The sequence below is a fragment of the Monodon monoceros genome, unplaced genomic scaffold, assembly GCF_005190385.1.
Source record: "Monodon monoceros isolate NGI ecotype Baffin Bay Population unplaced genomic scaffold, NGI_Narwhal_1 Super_Scaffold_11, whole genome shotgun sequence".
Taxonomy (NCBI): domain Eukaryota; kingdom Metazoa; phylum Chordata; class Mammalia; order Artiodactyla; family Monodontidae; genus Monodon; species Monodon monoceros.
This window is the reverse complement of record NW_021703767.1, coordinates 59,703,083-59,726,170: the sequence shown is the minus strand read 5'-3', so window position 1 is coordinate 59,726,170 and position 23,088 is coordinate 59,703,083. Positions and strand designations below refer to the sequence as shown.

General features: G+C 37.6%; 1 protein-coding gene and 1 non-coding gene across 2 annotated transcripts in view; both read left to right on the top strand.

The window, feature by feature from the left end:
* The window catches only part of SPICE1 (spindle and centriole associated protein 1), a 61,749-nt gene that overhangs the window by 8,227 nt on the left and 30,434 nt on the right, over nt 1-23,088 (top strand). The window contains exons 3-9 of the mRNA XM_029215127.1: nt 1,813-1,860; nt 5,905-6,048; nt 10,362-10,464; nt 11,289-11,395; nt 14,616-14,731; nt 22,279-22,421; nt 22,630-22,767. Coding sequence (XP_029070960.1) covers nt 1,813-1,860; nt 5,905-6,048; nt 10,362-10,464; nt 11,289-11,395; nt 14,616-14,731; nt 22,279-22,421; nt 22,630-22,767 — 799 coding nt within the window. The remainder of the gene's footprint in view (nt 1-1,812; nt 1,861-5,904; nt 6,049-10,361; nt 10,465-11,288; nt 11,396-14,615; nt 14,732-22,278; nt 22,422-22,629; nt 22,768-23,088) is intronic.
* LOC114891409 lies at nt 17,306-17,412 on the top strand. The gene has a single exon (XR_003792514.1). It is a non-coding gene; the product is annotated as a U6 spliceosomal RNA (small nuclear RNA).

The window sequence follows — 23,088 nt, the reverse complement described above, 5'->3', positions numbered from 1 at the left end:
GCCAGCCACCTTAGCCAGGTATCCTGGGCAAACTGACAGCCTTAGAAAGTGGGGCAGGGGGATTTCTCTATGTTTAGATTGCTTTGTTGCCATGTGATTGGCTATAAAATAGTATAAGGATATGACTCTAAGGTAATGATACTGATTAAAAGGTGAAAAAACACACCTTAACATTTATGTTATCATAATGTTAACATTATGTTATCATGAAAAGATGATAACATAAGTCGTCCCCTTCAGAGCGGTTGCTTTGGGAAGTTCCATATTTATTTTGCTATGCTGCTGTTGCTCAAAACGTAATTGAAAACCATTATTTGAAATTGCATTCAGAACCTTCCTCATTTACTTTATATTATCTCCAGTGGTGGAAAAAACTTTGTTTTCTGAAGGTAGATGGAACTTGAAAGTAGTTATAGCTCATTTGGTGTGAATGGTAAATGAGGAAGGAGAGATCAACTGAATAATACTGTTTTGATGAAAATATTGAGGCATTTTCTGAAATGGCTTGTAAATTAGATTTAAAGGCAATTTCAGAAGAAAATACAGTTGACCCTTGAACAACATGGGGGTTAGGGGCACCGACCCTCTGCACAGTCGAAAATCCACGTATAACTTTACAGTTGGCCCTCTGTATCTGTGGATTTGCATCCATGGATTCAGCCAACTGTGGATTGTGTCACACTGTAGTATGTATTGAAAAATATCGACACATAAGTGGACCTGTGTTCAAACCCATGTTGTTCAAGAGTCACCTGTAGTTTTAAGCAATAGTAGTATAAATGAAATTATATTTTCTCCCATGAAAGCTAATTCCAAGCATATCACTTATATGCCTAAATTTTTATTATGATTATTAAAAACAATTCTCGGGAATTCCCTCATGGTCCAGTGGTTGGGACTTGGCACTTTCACTGCTGAAGGCCCAGGTTCAATCCCTGGTAGGGGAACTAAGATCCCATAAGCCACGTGGCATGGCCAGGAAAACCCCCCAAAAAACAAAAAAAAAACAATTCTCATGATCTTACTGTTGTATCTTGTACTTTTCTAAATCAATATGGAAGGAATAACAGTTTTAGTATATAAAAGACTTGAGCTAAATACAAACTATGGCCCAAAGGTTAAGTCTCTGAATACATCAGAAGCCATTTCACTAGGCTCAGTTCTGTATATTTCTCTTAGAATTAAAAGTCTACATTGCTTTTTTCCCTGCCTTACCAAATCTGTATAACACAAATGGCTGAAGTCATTTTGGAAAGGACCAAATTGCAGGGCTGCTACTCAGAGCTGTGCAGGCTGTGCACTGCACAATTCCAAGGGGCACTATTTACATGGCCTGTGATATCAACGGAACCACCTGAGTTGTGCAATGTGGAAGCCCTGCCATTTGGTTTAGTGCCTTTTTACTTGAGTGACTGTTTTCACATTTTATGAAATTATACAATACCCTCAAAATTTGTCTCTCATTATGATAGGTTCTATGTTTAAGGTGTTGGCATGGGCACAAATTGAACCTCTACTTTTTGAATTATGTACTACCCGGTTGTTTTCATCATTTTAATATAACGTATGCTTGCTTGGTGAATTTGGTGCTTAATTTCTGTGAGACACTTAAAAATAGTCAGTTATTTTCTACAAGACACCTAAAAGTAATCCATGTTAATATTTAAATTGAGAATTTAATTCTCAAGGAAAGACTTTTTGGTCTCAGGATTTTGAATCCATTTTCAGCCATTACAATTCAGCATATACTAATATTTTGTAAGAAACCTTTTGCTTTTTAAAGAAAGTTCATCCTTTTTTTTTTTTTTGCAGAACACTGTAACTGATCTAACAGTTCATCGGGCAACTCCTGAAGATCTGGTAAGTTTACTATTGAAAGTTAAGTCGTTTGTTCATCATCTTATTTGATATTTGATACTTGATACTTCTAACCTACAGTATAGAAACCAGAGGCACTTCTTAGAAGTTGTTCAGTTATTTTTAATCTTGCTTATGCCTATATAAAATCAAAAAGTGTATGTCCTGGGCTTCCTTATTTTACTTAGGCATATCAGTTAGCATGCATTATAATTTCATTAGATAGGTTTGGTTTACAGTTCAAATCTCTCTAGTCCAGTATTTTCCTGTACACATTTATCGTCTTTTCCTATCTGTAGATATCACTAGCATTATTTACCATTACTTCCCTATACAAAAACATACATTATAATTTATTTCTTGAACATGCCATGTACATTTCCACATTTGAGCCCCAGTTCATGCTATCCTCTTTACTTGGAACAGTTTCCCTACCTTCTTCTCCTCCTCTACAAATCTTACTTTGCTTCCTTATCCTAGTTCAAGTTTTACTTTAAAAAAAAAAGCTTTTATTACAGGTTTGCTTGTTTTTTTAAACAGCTTTATTAAGATATAAATCACATAACATAAAATCTACCCTTTTAAAGTGTACAATTCATTGCTTTTTAGTATATTCACAGAGTTATGCAACCGTCATCACTTTCTAATTTTATAACATTTTCATCACTCCCCCAAAAGTAACCCTTTACCCATTAACAGTCACTCTCTATGCCCCACCCCTCCAATCCCTGGCAACAACTAATCTGTTTTATGTCTCTATGGATTTGCCTATTCTGGACATTTCATATAAATGCAATATAATATGTATTCTTTTATATCTGGCTTCTTTCTTTTAACGTAATGTTTTCAAGGTTCATCCATGTTGTAGTATCGGTACTTCATTCCTTATTATTGCCAAATACTATTTTGTTTACGGATATACCGTGTTTTATTTATCCATTTATCAGTTGTTGGACATTTGGGTTGTTTCTACTTTTTGACTGTTTTAGATAATGCTGCTATGAATATTCATGTACAAGTTTTTGTGTGAACATACGCTCTTAGTCTCTTGGGCGTATACCTGGAAGTAGAATTGCTGAGTCATATGATATCTCTATATTTAACTTTCTGAGGAACTGCCAAACTGTTTTCTAAAGTGGCTGTACCATTTACATTCTTACCAGCATGTATGAGGGTTCCAGTTTTTCCACATCCCTTGCCAGCATTTGTCATTGTCATCTTTGTGGTTTTAGTTCCCTAGGGGGTATAAAGTGGGATCTCATTGTAGTTTTGATTTGCATTTCCCTAATGACTAATGACATTGAGTATCCTTTCATATATTTATTGGCCATTTGTAGTATCTTCTTTGGAGGAATGTCTCTTCAAGTCTCTTAGTTATTTAAAAATTTCCATAGGAAATATGTGACAACTATGAACTGGGCTTGATGAAGAGAGGGACACAAAAAGTAAAATAAAATAAAAATAAAATTGGATTATTTGTGTTTTTTTTGTTGAGTAGTAGGAGTTCTTTATATATTCTGGATATGTTTCTTATCAGATGTATGATTTGCAAATATTTTCTTCCATTCTGTTGGTTGTGTTTTAGCTTTCTTGATAGTATTCTTTGAAACGTAAAAGTTTTAAATTTTGATGAAGTCCAATTTATCTAATTGTTTTCTTTTGTCACTTGTAGCTTTAGTGTCATATCTAAGAAACCATTGTCTAACCAAGGTTCACAAATATTTACTTCTATGTTTTTGTCTAGGAGTTTTAAAGTTTTGGCTCTCATGTTTAGGCCTTTCATCCATTTTGAATTAATTTTTGTGTATGGTGTGAGGTAGGAGTCCAGCTTCATTCTTTTGCAAATGGATACCCAATTGTCTAAGCACCATTTATTAAAAAGACTGTTCTTTTCACGTTGAATTGTCTTGGCACCCTTGTTGAAAATCAATTGTCTGTAAAGATAAGGGTTTAACTTTGGACTCTCATTTCTATTCCACTGATCTGTATGTCTGTCATTATGCTAGTACCATACTCTCTTGATTATTGTAGTAAGTTTGAAGTCCTACTCTTTGAAGCTGCCTAACAGTTGCTTTCTTCTCTGAACTGTTGTACTTACTACCTACATAAGGCATTGAGTATATGCCATCTAATGCACGTCATTTATCTTTATATGCATAAGTCCAATCTCTCTGGGCAGATTATTAATGTTTTTGAGGGATAGAGGCCGTATCTTATACGTCTTTGTGGGCCTAGGAATCTTAATCGTAGTAGGTACTCATTAAATGTTTGTTGAGGATAATAATGATGCCCAGATGACCTAAAATTTTTTATTATGAAAAATTTCAAACTCACGTGAAAATAGCGACAAAAGTATAAAGAACTCCCATATGCTGTTCACCTAGATATAATAGTTATGAAAATTTTGCCATACTTGTTTCATTTATCTTACCCTTTGCTTCTTCACTGGAGCATTTTAAAGCAAAGCCCAGAGGACATGTCATTTTGTGCCTACATATTCAGTTTGCATTAAAAAAAATAGATATTTTCATATATAACCACAATACCATTATCATGCCTGACAAAAGTAACACTAATATTTTGGTATTACCTAATCCCAATCCATATTCAGATTTCCCCGATTGTCTCAAAAATGTCATCTTCATTTGTTCTTTGTGAATCAGAATCCTTACATAATATTTGGTTGTTAGTCTCTTAATGGACTGATTTCATATTTACATGGTGCAAACTCAGTAGTACATTTTATCAGATGACATACAGGTTTTGTTCATATTCGTAGTTCTGAATACTAGAGTGCTTGTAAAGCCAACATCTGCTTTTGTTCCTTAGCCACCTTAGTGAACTCCTCCCTTCTAACTCTTAAGCTGTGACTCATATCTCTGCTTCTGCTTCTGGAATTCCACTTCCTTGGAGTCCTGCATCTCCATGGACCCACTTCCACATGCAGCCATTGCAGGGCTATAAAAACACTGCATTGTGAGCTCTTGGTGGTGATGTGAATATCATGGAATGGGTGTGCCTTTGCCAGAGATAACTCAGTGGATTTTGTGCCTTTTATGTCATACTCAGTCTGTGTGTGTGTGTGTGTGTGTGTGTGTGTGTGTGTGTGTGTGTGTGTTTATAATTGTACATGTACACACATGTGTAACTGAAAAATTTAACAAACGAATTCTTTTTTTTTTTAATTATTTATGGCTGTGTTGGGTCTTCATTTCTGTGCTAGGGCTTTCTCTAGTTGTGGCAAGCGGGGGTCACTCTTCATCGCGGTGCACGGGCTTCTCACTATCGCGGCCTCTCTTGTTGCGGAGCACAGGCTCCAGACGCGCAGGCTCAGTAATTGTGGCTCACGGGCCCAGTTGCTCCGCGGCACGTGGGATCTTCCCAGACCAGGGCTCGAACCCGTGTCCCCTGCATTGGCAGGCAGATTCTCAACCACTGAGCCACCAGGGAAGCCCCAACAAACAAATTCTTAACTTTTATTATGTGCAATGTGTTCTTAATATTTTCTATTCTATATTCTATTTTATTTTTTTAAAATGTTGGTTTTGATCCACTAATTTATTTTACCACCCATTAAGTGAGTCCCAAGATGCAGTTTGCAAAACACTACTTTATTGGATAGTCTTGTACAAAAGAAGTAGAAATTAATATTCTTTCATTTTGTGTTTTAGCTAGGTCTACTAGTTTGTTTTATTTATTTATTTTTTGGCCATGCCACGTGACTTGTGGGATCTCAGTACCCGACCAGGGATTAAACCCAGGCCACAGCAGTGAAAGCCCAGAATCCTACCCACTAGGCCACCAGGGAACTCCCTAGGTCTACTAGTTTTAGATACTTCTTTTTTAAAAAATCATTTTTGAAAAAAAAATCATTTTTGAAAATTTAGGAGATGGTGAAAATTTTGTGAATATATATATATATAAAATATACATATACGGAACTAGAAAAAATTAGAAAAATGAACTAGGTTAGGTTGCCCTACCATCTGAATAGGCAAGTTCTTTGTTCCTGAAACATTCTTTTATATATTTTTTCTTCCATAATAGATCCGTCGTCATGAAATACACAAATCGAAGAATAGAGCATTAGTACACTGGGAGCTCCAAGAAAAAGCTTTGAAGAGAAAATGGAAGAAGCAGAAACCGGAAATTTCTAATCTTGAGAAAAGGAGATTGTCTGTCATGAAGGAGGTAATGCTAAACTGCATCATCTGTAGAGTTAGAAAGAAAAGAAGAGGTAAATAGGTGTCTCTCTTTTTCCACGTATTTGATTCACATTGGACAGATTCTAATCATTATCGTGTCCTTACGCAATGATCTACAGGTAGGCTTTGGAAAAAGGAGCAGAGTGACGATTACAGTCTAGTTTCGTGATTTGAATTCCCGCTCTTCAGCTTACTAGCCAGGTGACCTTAAATTGTTAACTTCTCAGCCTGAATTTTCTTATCTTTAAACTGGAGTAACAGTATTTACCTGATTGTATTGTTAGGAGATTTCAGTGATAAAATATTACTAAAGTGATTAGGACAGTCCTTGGCACATAATTAGTGTCATATATATATATATAAAGCTGCTATAATTATTTTTCTCAGTTCAGCAGTGATGCTGTTAGATTACTTTGCAAAAAGAAAAATGTGTGCTTGTCCAACAAATTAGTAAGGCACTTGTCTTTGACTTAATCTTTTGTCAGATGTAGGGTGTTTGAATAAGTAATCAGAGTGGGTAGGAATACATATTATGGAAAATAAGAAGAAACTACAGCAAAACCCTTCTTTTATTTGGGCTGAAATCATTGTAAAAGAAATGCCTGTTTTCTTCTTGTTCAGTGTTGGAGCTTATGGCACTTGGCTGTCTGGGTGACCTGCTGCAGCTTTAAGTCACATTCTGTCTTTTGAGGAATTTGTTAGGCTCCTTAGTGAAATATGAAAGTCATTACTTTATATATCATGAAGAAGAAGTATATCTCCCAAATAAATGTTTACATGAGCTTGTAAAAAGAACAGTGGATTGAGAGAATGGTTCTTTAGAGGTACGTATCTTTTGGTGATCTTAGGCAAGTCACCTACATTTAAATGTTACATGGTAATTCTCCATGAAAGGCCTAAGAGCACAGATCTGGCCAGGGAAAAAGGCAGCCCCTTTGAGGTGACTCTGGGCTTTAGTTTCCCCTCCCTAGTGGCCCCTGCTCATGTCCTGAATCCCTTATACCTTGTAGATGTGGTAGAATTAGGGATTGAAGAAGAGTGGTAAGAGAGGGTGAGTGAAATTTCTCTGCCTTCTTTCTGTAATGTGGCTTCTTCATGCCCTAGCGTAGTGTTTATCAACTCTGACTGATTCTAATTTCCATTTAAAAAATTCCCATTTGGGTTTCCCTGGTGGCGCAGTGGTTGAGAGTCTGCCTGCCGATGCAGGGGACATGGGTTCATGCCCCAGTCCGGGAAGATCCCACATGCCGTGGAGTGGCTGGGCCCGTGAGCCATGGCCGCTGAGCCTGCGCATCTGGAGCCTGTGCTCCGCAACAGGAGAGGCCACAACAGTGAGAGGCCTGCGTACTGCAAAAAAAAAAAAAAAAATTCCCATTTAAAAAAAAAAACAGTATCTGGACTCAGACATATTTATGCTCAGGTATTCTAATTCAGTGGATCTGGGATGCAGCCCCACTTAGGTATTTTTAAGACAGTTGATATGTAATTTTTAATATTTTGCTAGGGTTGAGAACCTCTGCTATTAGTGGGATTTAGGCATTTCCATTTAACAACATATTCTGGAGGTTTTGCTGTGTCAGTATTTAGAAATCTACCTTTTCTTTTTTAATGGCCAGGTAGTATATGGATATACCACAATTTATCTAGTGCTTTATTAATGGACATTTGGGATGTGTATCAGAGCATGGTATAAGCACCTGGAAAAAAAAAAAGACCCCAGAATATACTGGTTTAAACAAAATAGAAATCTATTTCAGTTTTATGGAACAGCTCAGATATACATGGTAGTGGGTAGGGGGATCTCTGGTCCTTTATTACAGGGCTTCCATGTCTGAGTTTGCAGTGGCTGTTCCAGCTTCCTTCAGATGTTTCCCAGGCAGCATGAAGTGGGGAAGAGAATGCACGTTACTCCCTTTACGTATCACCCAGAAGCTCTGGCTTCTATCCCATTGTCCAGAACTTCATCAAGTGACCACTGTCACCTGCAAGGGTGGTTGGGAAATTAGCTATGTACTTGGCTAACTTGGGAGTTCTGCTGTTAAAGAGAAAACAGAAAGAAGGGCTATTGGTGGATAAGTAGCAGTGTCTGCCACCGACAGATTATTTCCTGCCTTGTCACTATAAATGATGTAATGAATATCCTTGAATATGTTTTTGAGTACATGTATAAATATATTTGTAGGATAAATTCTTAAAAGTGGAATTGCTGAGTCAAAGGATTCGTACATCTATTATTTCAGTGTTGCTATATTTGTAATGTCTGTGATAAGGTGTGTGAGGGGACCAAAGGAAGAGTCCTCCTTGGGCATATCCACCTAGGTTTTATCATTATGTGTTAGAGCTACCAGGACCCATCCCCCGTTTATCTGGGCTCCTAGATAAACGTAAATTAAGAAAAAAGTTCTTTGACCAGCATAATCTTAGATTTCATTTGCTGTATGATCCACTCATGCCATAGGAATCAAGCAAATAAGAGTCCAAATCCAAATCAGAGAGAGGGTGGCTTTGATAAAGATTTTGTAAATTTTAAAAGTATATTAACTAACCTAGTCTCTTTGTACTTTCCCAATTCTGTCTGGTTTTCATTACCAGAGAGCAAAACTGCTAGCATGAGAAGTTTCTAATAATGTTTTTGAAGGGACCTTGACTGATCTTTTGAAAATCCAAGATGTATTCTTGGACTAAGTTTGGTTTTGTGCTCTGCAAACCCTGGGGAAGTAATATACAGATGGGCCTGCAGGGATTGATTTGCCTATCATGAGGATGAGTTTTATCATAGAGGAGTGATAAAGAAATCCAGAAAGAGCAACAGAAAGCCAATGCTCTGACCTCTGGCCACTCAAGCTGTCTGCCCCAAGGAGCCTGGGCAGGGACTAGCAGGGAGAGGGCTGCAGGGCAGTGGGTTTTCTGGAGACCTCATTATAATTAGTATCAGGTCTTGATATGATAAAATTATTCCTCCACAATCTGCTTCTTTCAATTTATGTCTCTTCATTTGGATAGGAAGTCAGTACCTTTTTTAAAAATAGTAAACAAAACTGCTGCTAGGAAATATATTTTGTATAATTTTTCTAGTATAAATGGTAGATTATAGTGCTCCATTTACTTTCTCTCCTAAACTCTAATTGCATGTGCTACAAGATGGCTAACCAGGGATGAAAATTTAAGTTGTAACAACATTCTCAAATATCTCTAGAATTGTATACAGATTTAGTATACACTTTTGTATCTCTTGACAGGGCCTAGGATGCCAGTCTTCTGACTCCAAATGTGCTCTTTGTCCTGTGCCATTCCAAAACTAACTCTTTGTGGAGAGAACAGATTCAGGACTTTATTCTCACTAACAGAGCCAGCCAACCTGCTTGGCTTTAGCAGGGGAAGAAGGGGGAAAAAGTCAGAATGTGACTTTTGTTATTTTTCTTCATGTCCTAAAACAGTAACTGAGGTCACATTGTATGCTTGTTTCCATGGTCTAGAGAAATTCTGGTAAGAGCATTTGTTACCAGATGTTTTGATTTGAGTCAGTGTTGGAAACTGGAAAATTTCCAATTTTGAGACTCCTTTGAGCCTAAGAATGTGATCTGGTGGTGGTAGGTGTTGACTTGGTTTCACTCTAGCCCGTGCATCCTTGCTTGTAACTGGGAAAATTCCTAAGTTGAAAGTGTATAATCAGAGACACCGCCATATTGGTATTTTTTGAGTTCTCATTTTTCCAGAATAAAAATCGAGCTTGCTTATAAATGCAGAAGCATCACTTTTTTGTTTAATGCCCCCAAAGTCGTGTCTCACGTCGTGTTTTTTAAGTTGTGGGTCATGACCCATTAGTGGATTATGAAATCACTTTAGTGGCTGAAACACCAAAGAGCCACACATCTGAGTTTATGGCTCAAAGATTCATGTTTAATCAGTGTTTTTCAAACTGTGGATCACAACTTTTTAATGGATTGTAAAAGTTAGTGGGTTGCAACCATCATTTGAAAAAATAGAATAGAAACTAAAAAGAAAATATCAGAGTGGTTATCAAAGAGTAAGTTTAAGCAAAGCTTTTATTTTGGTGTTTGTCTACATTTGTGTGTGGACTGGGTCATAATTTAATAATGTATTTCTTTGGATCAAAGCCAAGCATTTGAAATCCACTAATTATTATAATAGCTCCATCTACTGGTACTTAATGATATTGCCGCTGAAGGATTTGAGATGATTTTTAAGCTCCTGCCTTTGTATGGACTTTTCCTTTGTGTTTTATTAAGTATATATATTTTTTCTGAATAATAATATTTATCACTAACATGTGTCTAGATTCTTAATGATCAATACCAGATGCAGGATGTATTGGAAAAATCTGATCATTTGATGGCTACAGCAAAAGATCTGTTTGTTGATTTTCCTCGTAGGCGCACAGGTAAAGTAGTCACATCAAACGAAAGTTTCTTTATCTTATTCATCAAAGCCCACACCTGGCTGTTTGAAAGAATTTAAAATCTTTTCTCAGGCATCATATTATTTCTATCACATGTGTTCTAGGGTGGATAGCATACAAGAGTTGTTAGACATAGATTTATTACAATTTATTTGCTTTTCACTAAGAATATTAACTATTACAAATTACTCAAGTTAAGGAAAGGTAAATTGTTATTATTTACTAAAATATTTTGTGAAATGTATAAGATTTCATAATTTAAGGTATGATTTCATTTTCAGCTTATTAATATTAAATTACCATATAATTAAAGTATCTGCTTTGTATGTAATTTGAGTGAAGCTTAATTTGAAAACTAAAGCAACTTCAGTGTCTCTCTAAAAGGAACTTTGCCTCTTGTGGGATGAACAACATTATTCACTTTAATGTGTATATAATCTGTTGTTTATCTTAATCCCTAAAAACAGATCATTAGTTTTTAGTTTAAGGTTTGAATCCTGGCTTGGCCGCTCGCTAGTGTGACTCTGCGCCTGTTGCTTCACGTCTCTGAGTTTCAGTTTACCTATATGTAAAATAATGATACTAATAACCTCATAGGATTTTGTGAGGGTGAAACAATTTAATATATGTAAAAGCATTTAGAACAATGCCTGGCATATAGTAAGCACTGTTTAAGTGCAAGTTGCTTTTATTATTATTTAAGATTTTCATACGATAATTCAGATCTATGGCAGTGTATTATAGTATGTGTGAAGTCAATTTAATTAAATGAAACAAAGTCATCATGACTTATTTTCCTTCTGCAGGGTTTCCGAATGTAACAATGGCTCCTGATTCCTCTCAAGGTCCCATTGTGGTAAATCAAGACCCTGTCACCCAGGCCATCCTTAGTGAATCTGTTATTGAGCCTCAGGTAACGTGCTTTGCTCACAGCCATAATGCTCATGCTGAAATTCAGTTTAAGTTGATGTAGATAGGCATAGTGGTAAACATTTCAAAAGCTTTACTATCTAAATACCAAGTTGTGGTTGCTAGAATTGTTCTTACTCAAGCATAGTGCACTTTCTGTGAGTAATGCTCACAGATAGGACTAGATAATAATAGCTAACATTTATTGAGTGCTAACCTAGGAGGTAGTTACTATTATTATCCCCATTTAGCAGCTGGAAAAACTGAGGCTCAGAAAAATTAAGTAAGTTGTCCAAGATCACATAGCTAGGTAGCATGAGAGATGGCATTCAAATCTAGGCTGTCTGGCTCCATAAGACTGTGTCACCCAGAGATGTAGAGAACAAACGTATGGACACCAAGGGGGGAAGTTGGGGGGATGGTGGTGGTGGGATGAATTGGGAGATTGGGATTGACATGTATAGTATACACTAATATGTATAAAATAGATAACTAATAAGAACCTGCTGTGTAAAAAATAAATAAATAAAATTAAATAATAAAAAAAAGACTGTGCACCATCTACAAATATGGAAACAGCAAGAGAGTCTTTCCACGTCCCACTTTGGAGTCGGGTGAATCTATGTTCATATTCTGTCACTTACTAGTTGTTCGATGTTGAGTTGATCTCTCAAGGTATCTGAGTTGGCTCAGAGAGTTTTTTGTTAAATGGGAATAGAATATACCTGCTATGGTTGTTGTGAGGATCAGCTCAGATAGGTTATGTAAAGTGTTGAGCATAATACCAGATATTAGCTTTTCATTAAATCTTTGTCCCTTCTTTTTTTTAAATAAATTTATTTATATTATTTATTTATTTTTGGCTGCTTTGGGTCTTCGTTCCTGCACGTGGGCTTTCTCTAGTTGCAGTGAGTGGGGGCTTCGTTGGGAGCTTCTCATTGCAGTGGCTTCTCTTGTTGCGGAGCATGGGTCCTAGAGCACGCGGGCTTCAGTAGTTGTGGCACCGGTGCTCTAGAACACAGGCTCAGTAGGTGTGGCTCACGGGCTTAGTTACTCTGCAGCATGTGGGATCTTCCTGGACCAGGGATCGAACCCCTGTCCCCTGCATTGGCAAGTGGATTCTTAACCACTGCGCCACCAGGAAAGCCCAAAAAGAATATTTTAGACTATATCTGAAAGTCAGTGAATTAGTTCTAATGTATTAGTAGGTTTAAAAAGCAGCTACCCAAGAAACTTTGAATTTATTGACTAGTTACATGGGAAAAGTATAGTAGTAAAACATTTATTAGCTGTATCTTAATCTAATTGGAACTCTTAATTAATCAAAATGTTTAGAATTTTGAGATAGGAAACATTTTTTAAAAGCCCATGAAGAATTTAATACTAAAATAAATCAACTTTTTAAGAATGACTAGGTCTCAGTACCCGTTTAATGCAATTTCCTAAGTTATTTGTATCTTTTATGAAAAAAAGGAGAATCATCAATTAGATGGATGATCCTAGGGAATTACAAGGTCCAGAATCATATAAATATACCGTTTTCTACTTATAAAGGCAATTAAGTAGAATGTTACACATACTTATAATAGCCAAAGTCCATTAGCCATATCCCTAGCCAAAAGCCATGTATGTTTTGGCACTTATTAAAAAGTTAGCTTTCTGGGCTTCCCTGGTGGCGCAGTGGTTGAGAGTCCGCCTGCCGATGCAGGGGACATGGGTTCGTGGCCCGGTCCGGGAAGATCCCACATCCCGTGGAGCGGCTAGGCCCGTGAGCCATGGCCGCTGAGCCTGCATGTCCGGAGCCTGTGCTCCGCAATGGGAGAGGCCACAACAGTGAGAGGCCCAAGTACCACAAAGGAAAAAAAAAAAAAGTTAGCTTTCAAATGATCATGGTCTCTATGATGAAGGTTGGGAAGTGGCAAGAGGCAAGGTAAGAGAGACAAGAAGGAGCTGAGTCACAAAGGGCTAAGGAACCAGAAAGCAAAAGTAGAGCCACTAAAGGATTTTAAGAAGAGCACAGTCATGACGAAATTGACAGTAACGTGGAAGATGGATTGGGGAGGGAGAGACAAGACTGGTGAGTGGATCTGGTTAGAAGACTCACATTGGAATCTTAGCGTGAAGTGGTGAGGACTGACCCAAAGCAGTGGCAGTAGGGAAGGAGGTAGAGGGGAAGAGGGATAGATTTGAGAGATTAAGAAGGGATAGAATTGACAGGATTGGGTGATTGATTGGACGTGATGGATGAGGAAGAAGGATAATTTCCAGTTTGCTGGCTTGAGAACCTGAATAGATAGTGATGCTGTTTATGGTTTTGGTAACATGACAAGAACAAGGTTTCTGGAAGAATGATAGTAGAGGCTTAGGAAAATGATGAATTTTAGACATGTTGAGTATATGTGTGTAGGATGTTCTCCTAGGGATATCTTTTAGGCAGTTAGATATAAATGTTGAGGGCTCAAGAGAGATCTGAGTGAAGCTAGAAATTTGGAAATTAACAGCATTTGGCTCGTAATTGCACCTTGGAATTAGATATAATCATACAGAAAATGAGTCAGATGAGAGGAGAAAAGGTCCAAAGGGAGAACCTTCAGTGACATCAGAAAAAGGGAAGGGTAGGAAAAGAACCAATAAAGGAGATTGGGAAGGAATGGCCAAAAGAAGAAAAACCAAGAAAATATGGTATCATGGAAGTGGAAAAGAAAAGTTTATCTTCCTCAAAAGAAGATTTTGAGGGAAAGAAATGAGTGGTCATTGATGTCTAATGAGTCAGAAGTAAGGGAAAGCAAAGACAGAAATATCCATTTGATTTGGGAGCAGGTGTGTTGATGTTGACCATGTAGAGAACAGCTTAAATGGGGTGGCAGGGCAGAAGCAAAGTTGCAGGGCATAAATGGTGAATGAGAAGTGGTGGGCAGCTTTTTCAAGAAGTTTGTTGCACAGAAAGAGTAGATGGTAGCTCGAGGTGAGTATAGGGTATGGATAAGATGGCAAAGACTTAGATTTAAATGTGGATGAGCTGAAGCCAGTAAGGAGAAGTTGAAGATGCAGGAGAGAGAAGCGGCAATTGATGGACTAGAAGGAGGTAAGAGGGTTTGGGTTCTAGACCACATGTGGAGGGATTAGCCTTAGAAGGAGGGATCTCTCTTCTGTTATGACAAAAAGAAAGGATGAGTGTGTATATAACCAACCTGTGTTATTATTTTATTGTTGTGTTGATAAAGGCTCTTAATGAAGTAGATGATGACCAACGAGAAGGAACTGTTAACAGCCAGTCAGAAGAAAGTGAGAATGAGTTGGATAACTCTCTAAGCTCTCAGTCAAACACAAATGCGGACACGTAAGTATAGATGGCATAAGTATCTAAGATGCTTCCCTTTTTTCCAAGGCCATTTCTTCCCCCACCCCTACTTTATTGAGATATAATTGACATATAATGTTGTATAAGTTTATAAGGCATACAACATGTTGATTTGATATACTTAATACTGCAAAATGGTTACCATCATAGCATTAAGTGATGGATGGTTAATACCTCCGTCACATCATATAATTACCATTTCTTTTTTGTGGTGAAAACATTTAAGATCTTCTCACTTAGCAACTTGCAAGTATAAAATAAAATATTATTAGCTATAATCACAAGAAGTTATTCATCTTATAACTGGAAATTTGTACCCTTTTACCATCTTCCCATTTGCTCCACCTCCCAGCCCCTGGTAACCACCACTCTGTTTCTATGAGTTTAGCTTTTTTATTATATATTTTTTAGTTTTTTAAAAATTGTTTTATTTATTTTTTTTGGCTGCATTGGGTCTTCGTTGCTGCAAGGGCTTTTCCTAGTTGCAGTGAGTGGGGGCTACTGTTTGTTGTGGTGCACAGGCTTCTCATTGTGGTGGCTTCTTGTTGCAGAGCACGGGCTCTAGGCTTGTGGGCTTCAGTAGTTGCAGCACGCAGGCTCAGTAGTTGTGGCGCATGGGCTTAGTTGCTCTGCGGTGTGTGGGATCTTTCTGGACCAGGGCTCAAACCCGTGTCCCCCTGCATTGGCAGGCGGATTCTTAACCACTGCGCCACCAGGGAAGTCCCCTCAGCTTTTTTAGATTCCACGTATAAGTGATATCATACAGTATTTGTCTTTCTTTGTCTCACTTGTATTTCTCAATGTAATATCTTCCAGGTTCATCCATGTTGTCACAAATGGCATGATTTCCTTCTTTCTCATGGCTGAATAATATCTCACTGTATATGTATACAGTGGAATATGATACGTATCTATGTATCTCAATCACATCTTCTTCATCCATTCATATGTTGACATATACTTAGGTTGTTTCCATATCTTGGTTATTGTGAATAGTGCTGCAGTTAACATGGGAGTGCAGATATCTCTCTGAGATCCTGTTTTCATTTCCTTTTGATATATACCCTGAAGTGGGAATCCTGGATCATATGGTAGTTATATTTTTAATTTTTTGAGGAACTTCCACACTGTTTTCCATAATGGCTGTACCAATTAACAATGCCACCAACAGTGCACAAAGGTTCTCTTTTCTCCACATTCTCATTAACACTTGTTATCTCTTGACTTTTTGATGATAGCCATTCTTATTATAGATGTGAAGAGATACCTTATTGTGGGTTTGTTTTTTTAATCATTTTTATGTGTTTGTTTTATGTTTGCTTTTTTTAGTTTGCTTTCTGTTTTTGTTTTGTTTTTATTGTTTGTTTTTTTCGGGTTCTTTTGTTTGGTTCTCTTGTTTTTTGTTTTCTTTGTTTTTTTGTTTTTTTACTTTTGTTTGGTTTTGCTTTTATTGTGGCTTTGATTTTCATTTCCCTTATGATTAGTGATGTCAGGCACCTTTTCGTGTATGTGCTTGTTGGCTATTTGTACGTCATCTTTGGAAAAATGTCTTTTCAGTTCCTCTGCCCATTTTTTTTATTGGATTGTTTGGCTTTTTTGCTATTAAGTTGTATGAGTTCTTTATGTATTTTGGATATTAACCCCTAATTAAATATAGGATTTGCAAATATTTTCTCCCATTCCATAGATTGCCTCTTCATTCTGTTGATTGTTTCTTTTGCTGTGCAGAAGCTTTTTGGTTTCCTGTAGTTCCAGTTATTTTTTTTTGCTTGTGCTTTTGGTGTCAGATCCAAAAAACTGTTGCCAAGATCAATGTCAATGAGCTTCCTCTATGTTTTCTTCTAGGATTTTTACCATTTCAGGTCTAATGTTTAAGTCTTTAATCCATTTTGAGTTAATTTTTGTGAGTGGTGTAATGTAGGGGTCCAATTTCATTCTTTTGCACATCTTTATCCAGTTTTTACAATGCTATATGTGTGTGTATATATATATATATATACACACACACACAAGTATTTAAGTTGTTTCCAATATTTTTCAATTAAAAAATGCTGCAGTGAATAACTTAGATGCATATGTATTTTTGTATGGTTGAAGGTGTGTATTTAGAGTAAATTACTAGAAGTGGGATTTTGGGATTAGAAGGTAAATGCTATGTAATTTTTTTCTAAAATTACTGAATTCTGCTTTATGAGGGTTGTAGTATTTTGCACTCCTACTGGCAACTTACAAGAGTGTCTGCACCAGAGTGTGTTGTCAGACTTCTCTGCTGATTTCACAGGAGAGAAATGTTATCTCAGTGTAGTTTTACTTTGCCTTTGTAAGTGAAATTGATAATTTTGTCATATATTTAAGGGACATTACAGTGAATTGTCTATTCATGTCTTTTGCCAATTTTGCTTTTAGGGTTTTGATCCTTTTTTTATTAATTTGTAAGCATTCTTTACATATTAAAGATATTAGTCTTTTACCTGTGTAATATGTTATATTTTCTCCCAATTCGTTGTCTTTTGAATTTCTTTAACAAGTAAAAGATTTAAGAATATATATATAGTGCTCGCTTTGGCAGCACATATGCTAAAACTGGAACAATACAGAGAAAATAAGCATGGCCCCTTTGCAAGGGTGACACACAAATTTGTGATGCATTCCATGTTTAAAAAAAAAGAATATAGGGCTTCCCTGGTGGCGCAGTGGTTGAGAGTCTGCCTGCTGATGCAGGGGACACGGGTTCGTGCCCCGGTCCGGGAAGATCCCACATGCCGTGGAGCGGCTGGGCCTGTGAGCCATGGCCGCTGAGCCTGCGCGTCCGGAGCCTGTGCTCCGCAACGGGAGAGGCCACAACAGTGAGAGGCCCGCGTACCGCAAAAAAAAACAAAAACAAAAACAAAACAACAGCAACAACAAAAAAGAATTTATATATAGTTTGAATTTATCATTCATTGCTTTTACATGTGGATCTTGAATCATACTCTGAAATTCCTTCCTAAAACTGATTTTAGAGGAATTCACTCATGTTTCTTCTGATACTTCTGTGGTTTTATTTTTTATTTAGTTCTCTGATCCATTGAAAGTTTATTTTGGTATGTGGTATGAGGTATGGCTCTGCTTCTTATCTTTTCCTAAGTTGGTATCCAGTTGCCCCAGCACCATTTATTACTGCCCCACTGATCTGAGATTCTGCCTGCATACGTTAATTACCGTGTGTACCTGGATCTACTTCTGAATTTTCTAGTCCACTGGCCTTGTTTCTGTAGTCATGCTCCAATACCACACTGTTTGTTTTTTTGGGTTTTTTTGCGGTACACAGGCCTCTTACTGTCGTGGCCTCTCCCGTTGCGGAGCACAGGCTCCGGACACGCAGGCTCAGCGGCCATGGCTCATGGGCCCAGCTGCTCCGCGGCATGTGGGATCTTCCTGTACCGGGGCACGAAGCTGTGTCCCCTGCATCGGCAGGCGGACTCTCAACCACTGCACCACCAGGGAAGCCCACCACACTGTTTTAATTAGAGTTTATATTGTTTTAATAGACTTCCCTCCTAGCCTTTTCCAGTTCAGAGTTTTCATAATGATTGTTACATGTTTATTCTTCTGTATGAATTTAGTGTCAACTTATTTAGCATCATAAAAAAGTTTATTGATATTTTTGTTATATTAATAAATTAACTAGAGAGACCTGACATCTTTATTATGTTGGGTTTTACTATCCAAGAACAAAGGATGTTTTTCAATTTGTTAATGTCTACCTTTTTGTTTTTGAGGAGTATTTTAATGTTTTTTTCATATAGGTTTCCTCATTTCTTGTTAAAATTATTCCTGAGTATTTTTGTTGTTGGTTACTATTTTATTTTATTATATATTAATTTATTTTTTGAGAGAAGGAAGGATTTATTATTACTTGCAGCAAGTAAGATGTACTCGGGGGATATTTCCCAAAGCAGTGTCTCCCCAAACAGTAAAATTGGGGAAGTTTTAAGCTAAGAGTACGTGCATATTCATGAAGAGGCTTGAGCAGAGGAGAATTCAGCATAGAATTGGGACAAATATTGGCAGAGTCCAAGCTTTAGTTGATTGAAGTCAGGAGGGTCAACATCATCATTCCATCTTCCACCTAGGTGGGGGCCTTAGTTCCTGCAGAGCTCAAAAACTGTATCAGATTGTTATGTATATCCCTTGAGGAGCAATTAGCACTCGTTTTATTGCTGAACTTTTGTTTCTTGACTGCGTTTTCTTTGTTACTGAATTCCCTTACTTCCCTTAAGATCATTAACTACCGAGACTGGTTCAAGGGCAAGAATTGTGGTCAGGCTTAGATCACAAAATGGCTTAGGCCAAAAGTGGCTTCTCTCTCTCTCTCTCTCTTTTTTTTTTTTTTTTTTTTTTTTTTTTTTTTTGCGGTACGCAGGCCTCTCACTGTTGTGGCTTCTCCCATTGTGGAGCACAGGCTCCGGATGCACAGGCTCAGCGGCCATGGCTCACGGGCCCAGCCGCTGCCTGGCATGTGGGATCTTCCCGGACCGGGGCACGAACCCGTGTCCCCTGCATTGGCAGGCGGACTCTCAACCACTGCACCACCAGGGAAGCCCTTTTTTTTTGTTTTAATGCTAAGGAAACATCTTTCAAATCCTGTTTTCTTGAGTGTTTTTTATTTTGCTGTACGTGGGCCTCTCACTGTTGTGGCCTTTCCCGTTGTGGAGCACAGGCTCCAGACGCGCAGGCTCAGCGGCCATGGCTCATGGGCCCAGCCGCTCTGCGGCATGTGGGATCTTCCTGGACCAGGGCATGAACCCGTGTCCCCTGCATCGGCAGGCGGACTCTCAACCACTGCGCCACCAGGGAAGCCCAGTTTTCTTCTTTTTTTTGCATTTTGGGGGCAGGAATTTTCATTAGCTGAAATATTTCAATTTCAGTTTTCTGTTTTGATATACTGCCTTTGTTATATTGTACATTTTGTGGAGAGGGTTGGGAGTTTTAGGTGATTCTTCTGTCAATTATGGTGAGGCACAGCTTATTTAGAGCCTTTAAAAAAAAAAAAAAGCGTTGGTGGGTTAAAGTTGGCTTGTTCTCCAATATTATGGTTCTCTTTTGTCTTGAAGGACTTTTGCATCTTTTCTCCTTTAGCACTCAGCCTCCAAAGGGTACCTCTCCCTTCATGTTCACTCTCTTCTCCTTAAGAAGTGATGCCTTCCCAAGACTACCACCTTGGGTTCTACAGACTTCTTGGTGGCGTTATGATTGCCCAGGTTTTTTTTTTTTTTTTAAGTATTTACATACTTAGAGTGGACTTTTTCTTTCTAGAGGTGATTTTTGTCACCATTAGGCTCTCAGCTTTCCTTTTCTCTGTGCAGTTATTTTGAACTGCCCCCATTCTTTGCAAAGGCTTCTTACAGGAGCTCAAGAAATATCTTTGCTGGAATTTGATGCTTATTTTTCTACCTACAGGTAGTTTGAAGTTAGTAGTATTCTCTGTCTTCCAATAATATAGAAGGTATGGGTTATATGCTGTTTTATTTGCTTTTCTTGTTTCACTGTATAGTTTTTTGTAGGATGTGTAGAGTAATTCAAATTTAGCTGGTCACCATTTTGTAGGAATACCTGGAAATATGTATAGTCTTTTAAGTACTTTTTCTTTCAGAACCTAAATATAACTAATCTTGTACAGAATTACGTTTATTCTTCAAGCAACAGAAATTTATTCTCTCACAGTTCTAGAGGCCAGAAATCCTTAATCAGTTTCACTAGACTGAAATGAAGGTGTTGGTATTGCCACATTCCCTCTGGATACTCTAAGTTATAATCCACGCCTTGCCTTTTCCAGCTTCTGCTGGTTGGTGGTGTGTTTTTGGCTTGTGTCCACGTCACTCCAGCCTCTGCCTTCACCTTCACGTCACCTTCTCCACTTGTGTGTGTCAAAACCTCCCTCTGCTTCTCTCTTAAGGATGCATATTATTGCATTCAGGGCCCACTTGGGTAGTCCAGGATCATCTCCCTATTTCAAGACCCTTAACTTAATCCATCTGCAAAGTCCCTTTTTAGTCAGATAAGGTAACATTCACAAGTTCCAGGGATTAGGTTATGAGTATCTTTTGGAGGGCCATTCTTAAGCCTACCATAGATAGTATTGTCTTATTTTGTTGTTGTTAGATATAACCTAATTCTTAAAAGTATAAACATTAGAGGTGGTAATGGGAGTTCAAACTGGTTTGGATTTTCCCAACTTGTACAGAAATCTCATTATGACACTTTTCTTAGGACTTATCCTGAAGGTTGGACTTAGACCTAACTAACACTGTCTTACAGAGGGGTCTTTCTGATGCTTTGATAACTAGCCATAATGTGAATGGACCACATTACAGCCTTTTGTTAACTAAACTTAATAGCAACTAGTGTTCAATGTGCTGTCCACAGGTTGCTTTAAAGCAACTCCTCTAGGTTGAGGTTTGTAGAGCCACTAAATAAGATCTCCCCTTTCCTCTCTCGTTGTTGTTGTTTTCCCATAACAGTTTTATTGATTTATAGTTCACATACCATACACTCTACCCATTTAAAGCATAATATTCAAAGATCTTTAGATTTTTAGTATATTCATTGAATTGTTCAACCTACAGTCAATTTCAGAACATTTTCGTTACCCTCAAAGAAGCCCTATACTCTTAAAGAGTCAGACCCTATTTTCTCCCAAACCTTTCAGCCCAATCTAATTTGCTAGATGAATCTGTTTTTTTTTTGTTTTTGTTTTAAATCTCTGTAGATTTGCCTGTTTGGACATTTCCTCTGTATAGAATCATGCAGTATGTGATATTTTGTGTCTGGGGTCTGTCACATGTTTTCAAGATTTATCCATATTGTAACATGTTAGCGCTTCATTCTTTTTATGGCTGAATAATATTCTTTTGTGTGGATAGAGCACATTTTGCTTATCCATTCTTCAGCTGGTGGACATTTGGGTTGTTTCCACTTTTAGACCCTCTACCTCTTTTAAATATTAGTCTAGTTGGGGAATAGACAAAGAAATCAGACAGCTGGAGATTGAAAAATCAGCTTTATCAGTGATAAAGCTGATTACAGCAAAAGGCTTATCTCTCTCACCCCCTACACTGTAGCTCTTCTTCTCATTCCCTCTCCCCGCCTCCCTGAAACACGGGGGCAGAGTCTGCTCCAGTCACTTTACTTCAGTGATGAGCAGCGACTGTGCTCTGAGGACAAGCTGCTTCATAGAAACCATGTACTTTCTCTAGAGAAAGAGAGAGGAGGACATAACCTATAGCACAAAACTTCAGAAAGGGCAAATCGCTCCTGGTTTAGGAGCCAGCATAGCTAGGAAACTGGGAGGGAGATGGAATGATTCCTTCTAACACCAAGAAGACTGGCATTTTAGATTTTTATCTTATAAGTTAAAGCAAAACATATTTCTCTTTGATTATGAATTATTAAAAGTTTCTTCAAATCAAACATGTAAACAGTTGAACAAGTTAAATGATAGTACTTATTAATTCTAATATAGCTTGTTGTCCCATAATTTATAGGTTTCTCCACAAAATAACGGAAGATAATTCCGAGTTATTTAATAAACTATGGACTGATATTCAGCAGAAAGAAGCAACACAATCACAAATAACAAGCTCTTCAGGAACTCCACCATCTGCTTCTCCATCAGGAGAACAAAAAGGTTTGGTTCCTGACTGTATTAGTTCTCCCAGAGTAGTAGCTTACTTTATTACGTTCTTTCTTAAGCACAGTAATTTTTTAAAGGAACATTACTTGAGTTTTGACTGTCTTAGCCTGGTTGAGTAAATACTCATTGACCTGTCGATTGACATGCTTAAAATTTTTTTGTTGTTCACTTGAGATACTTTTGGAAAAATTCTCCCTTTTAGCTGCTCTGAATGCTACCAATGCTGTTAAGAGAATCCATACGAGGCTTCAACTGGAAGAATCTACTGAGACTCTAGACTCAAGCTATGTAGTGAGACAAGTGCTGAACTCAAGGAAGCAAAAACAGCTGCTAAATAAAGGTTCAGTCTCTTAATTGACAAAGTGGGTTATTAAACATGTAACTTGACACAGCTCTCTTAGTTTATTAGTGCATGTCTTTTCCCTTAAACTCATCCAGTTGGATCCTACTAAGTAAGAGTTTGTTGAATGGTAGCCAGGCAATGCCTCCTTTTATTCCATGTAACTCTAGAAGGATGGTTCTCATCCATTCATTATAGATAGTGTAAATCTGGTTCAAACAGTATAGATTCTTTATGAGAAAATGATGATAACTTCGATAAAAAACCTTTTATAAATTGTGAACAACAGTCAAACGTTTTTCTACTGTAATTTTTCCCAGT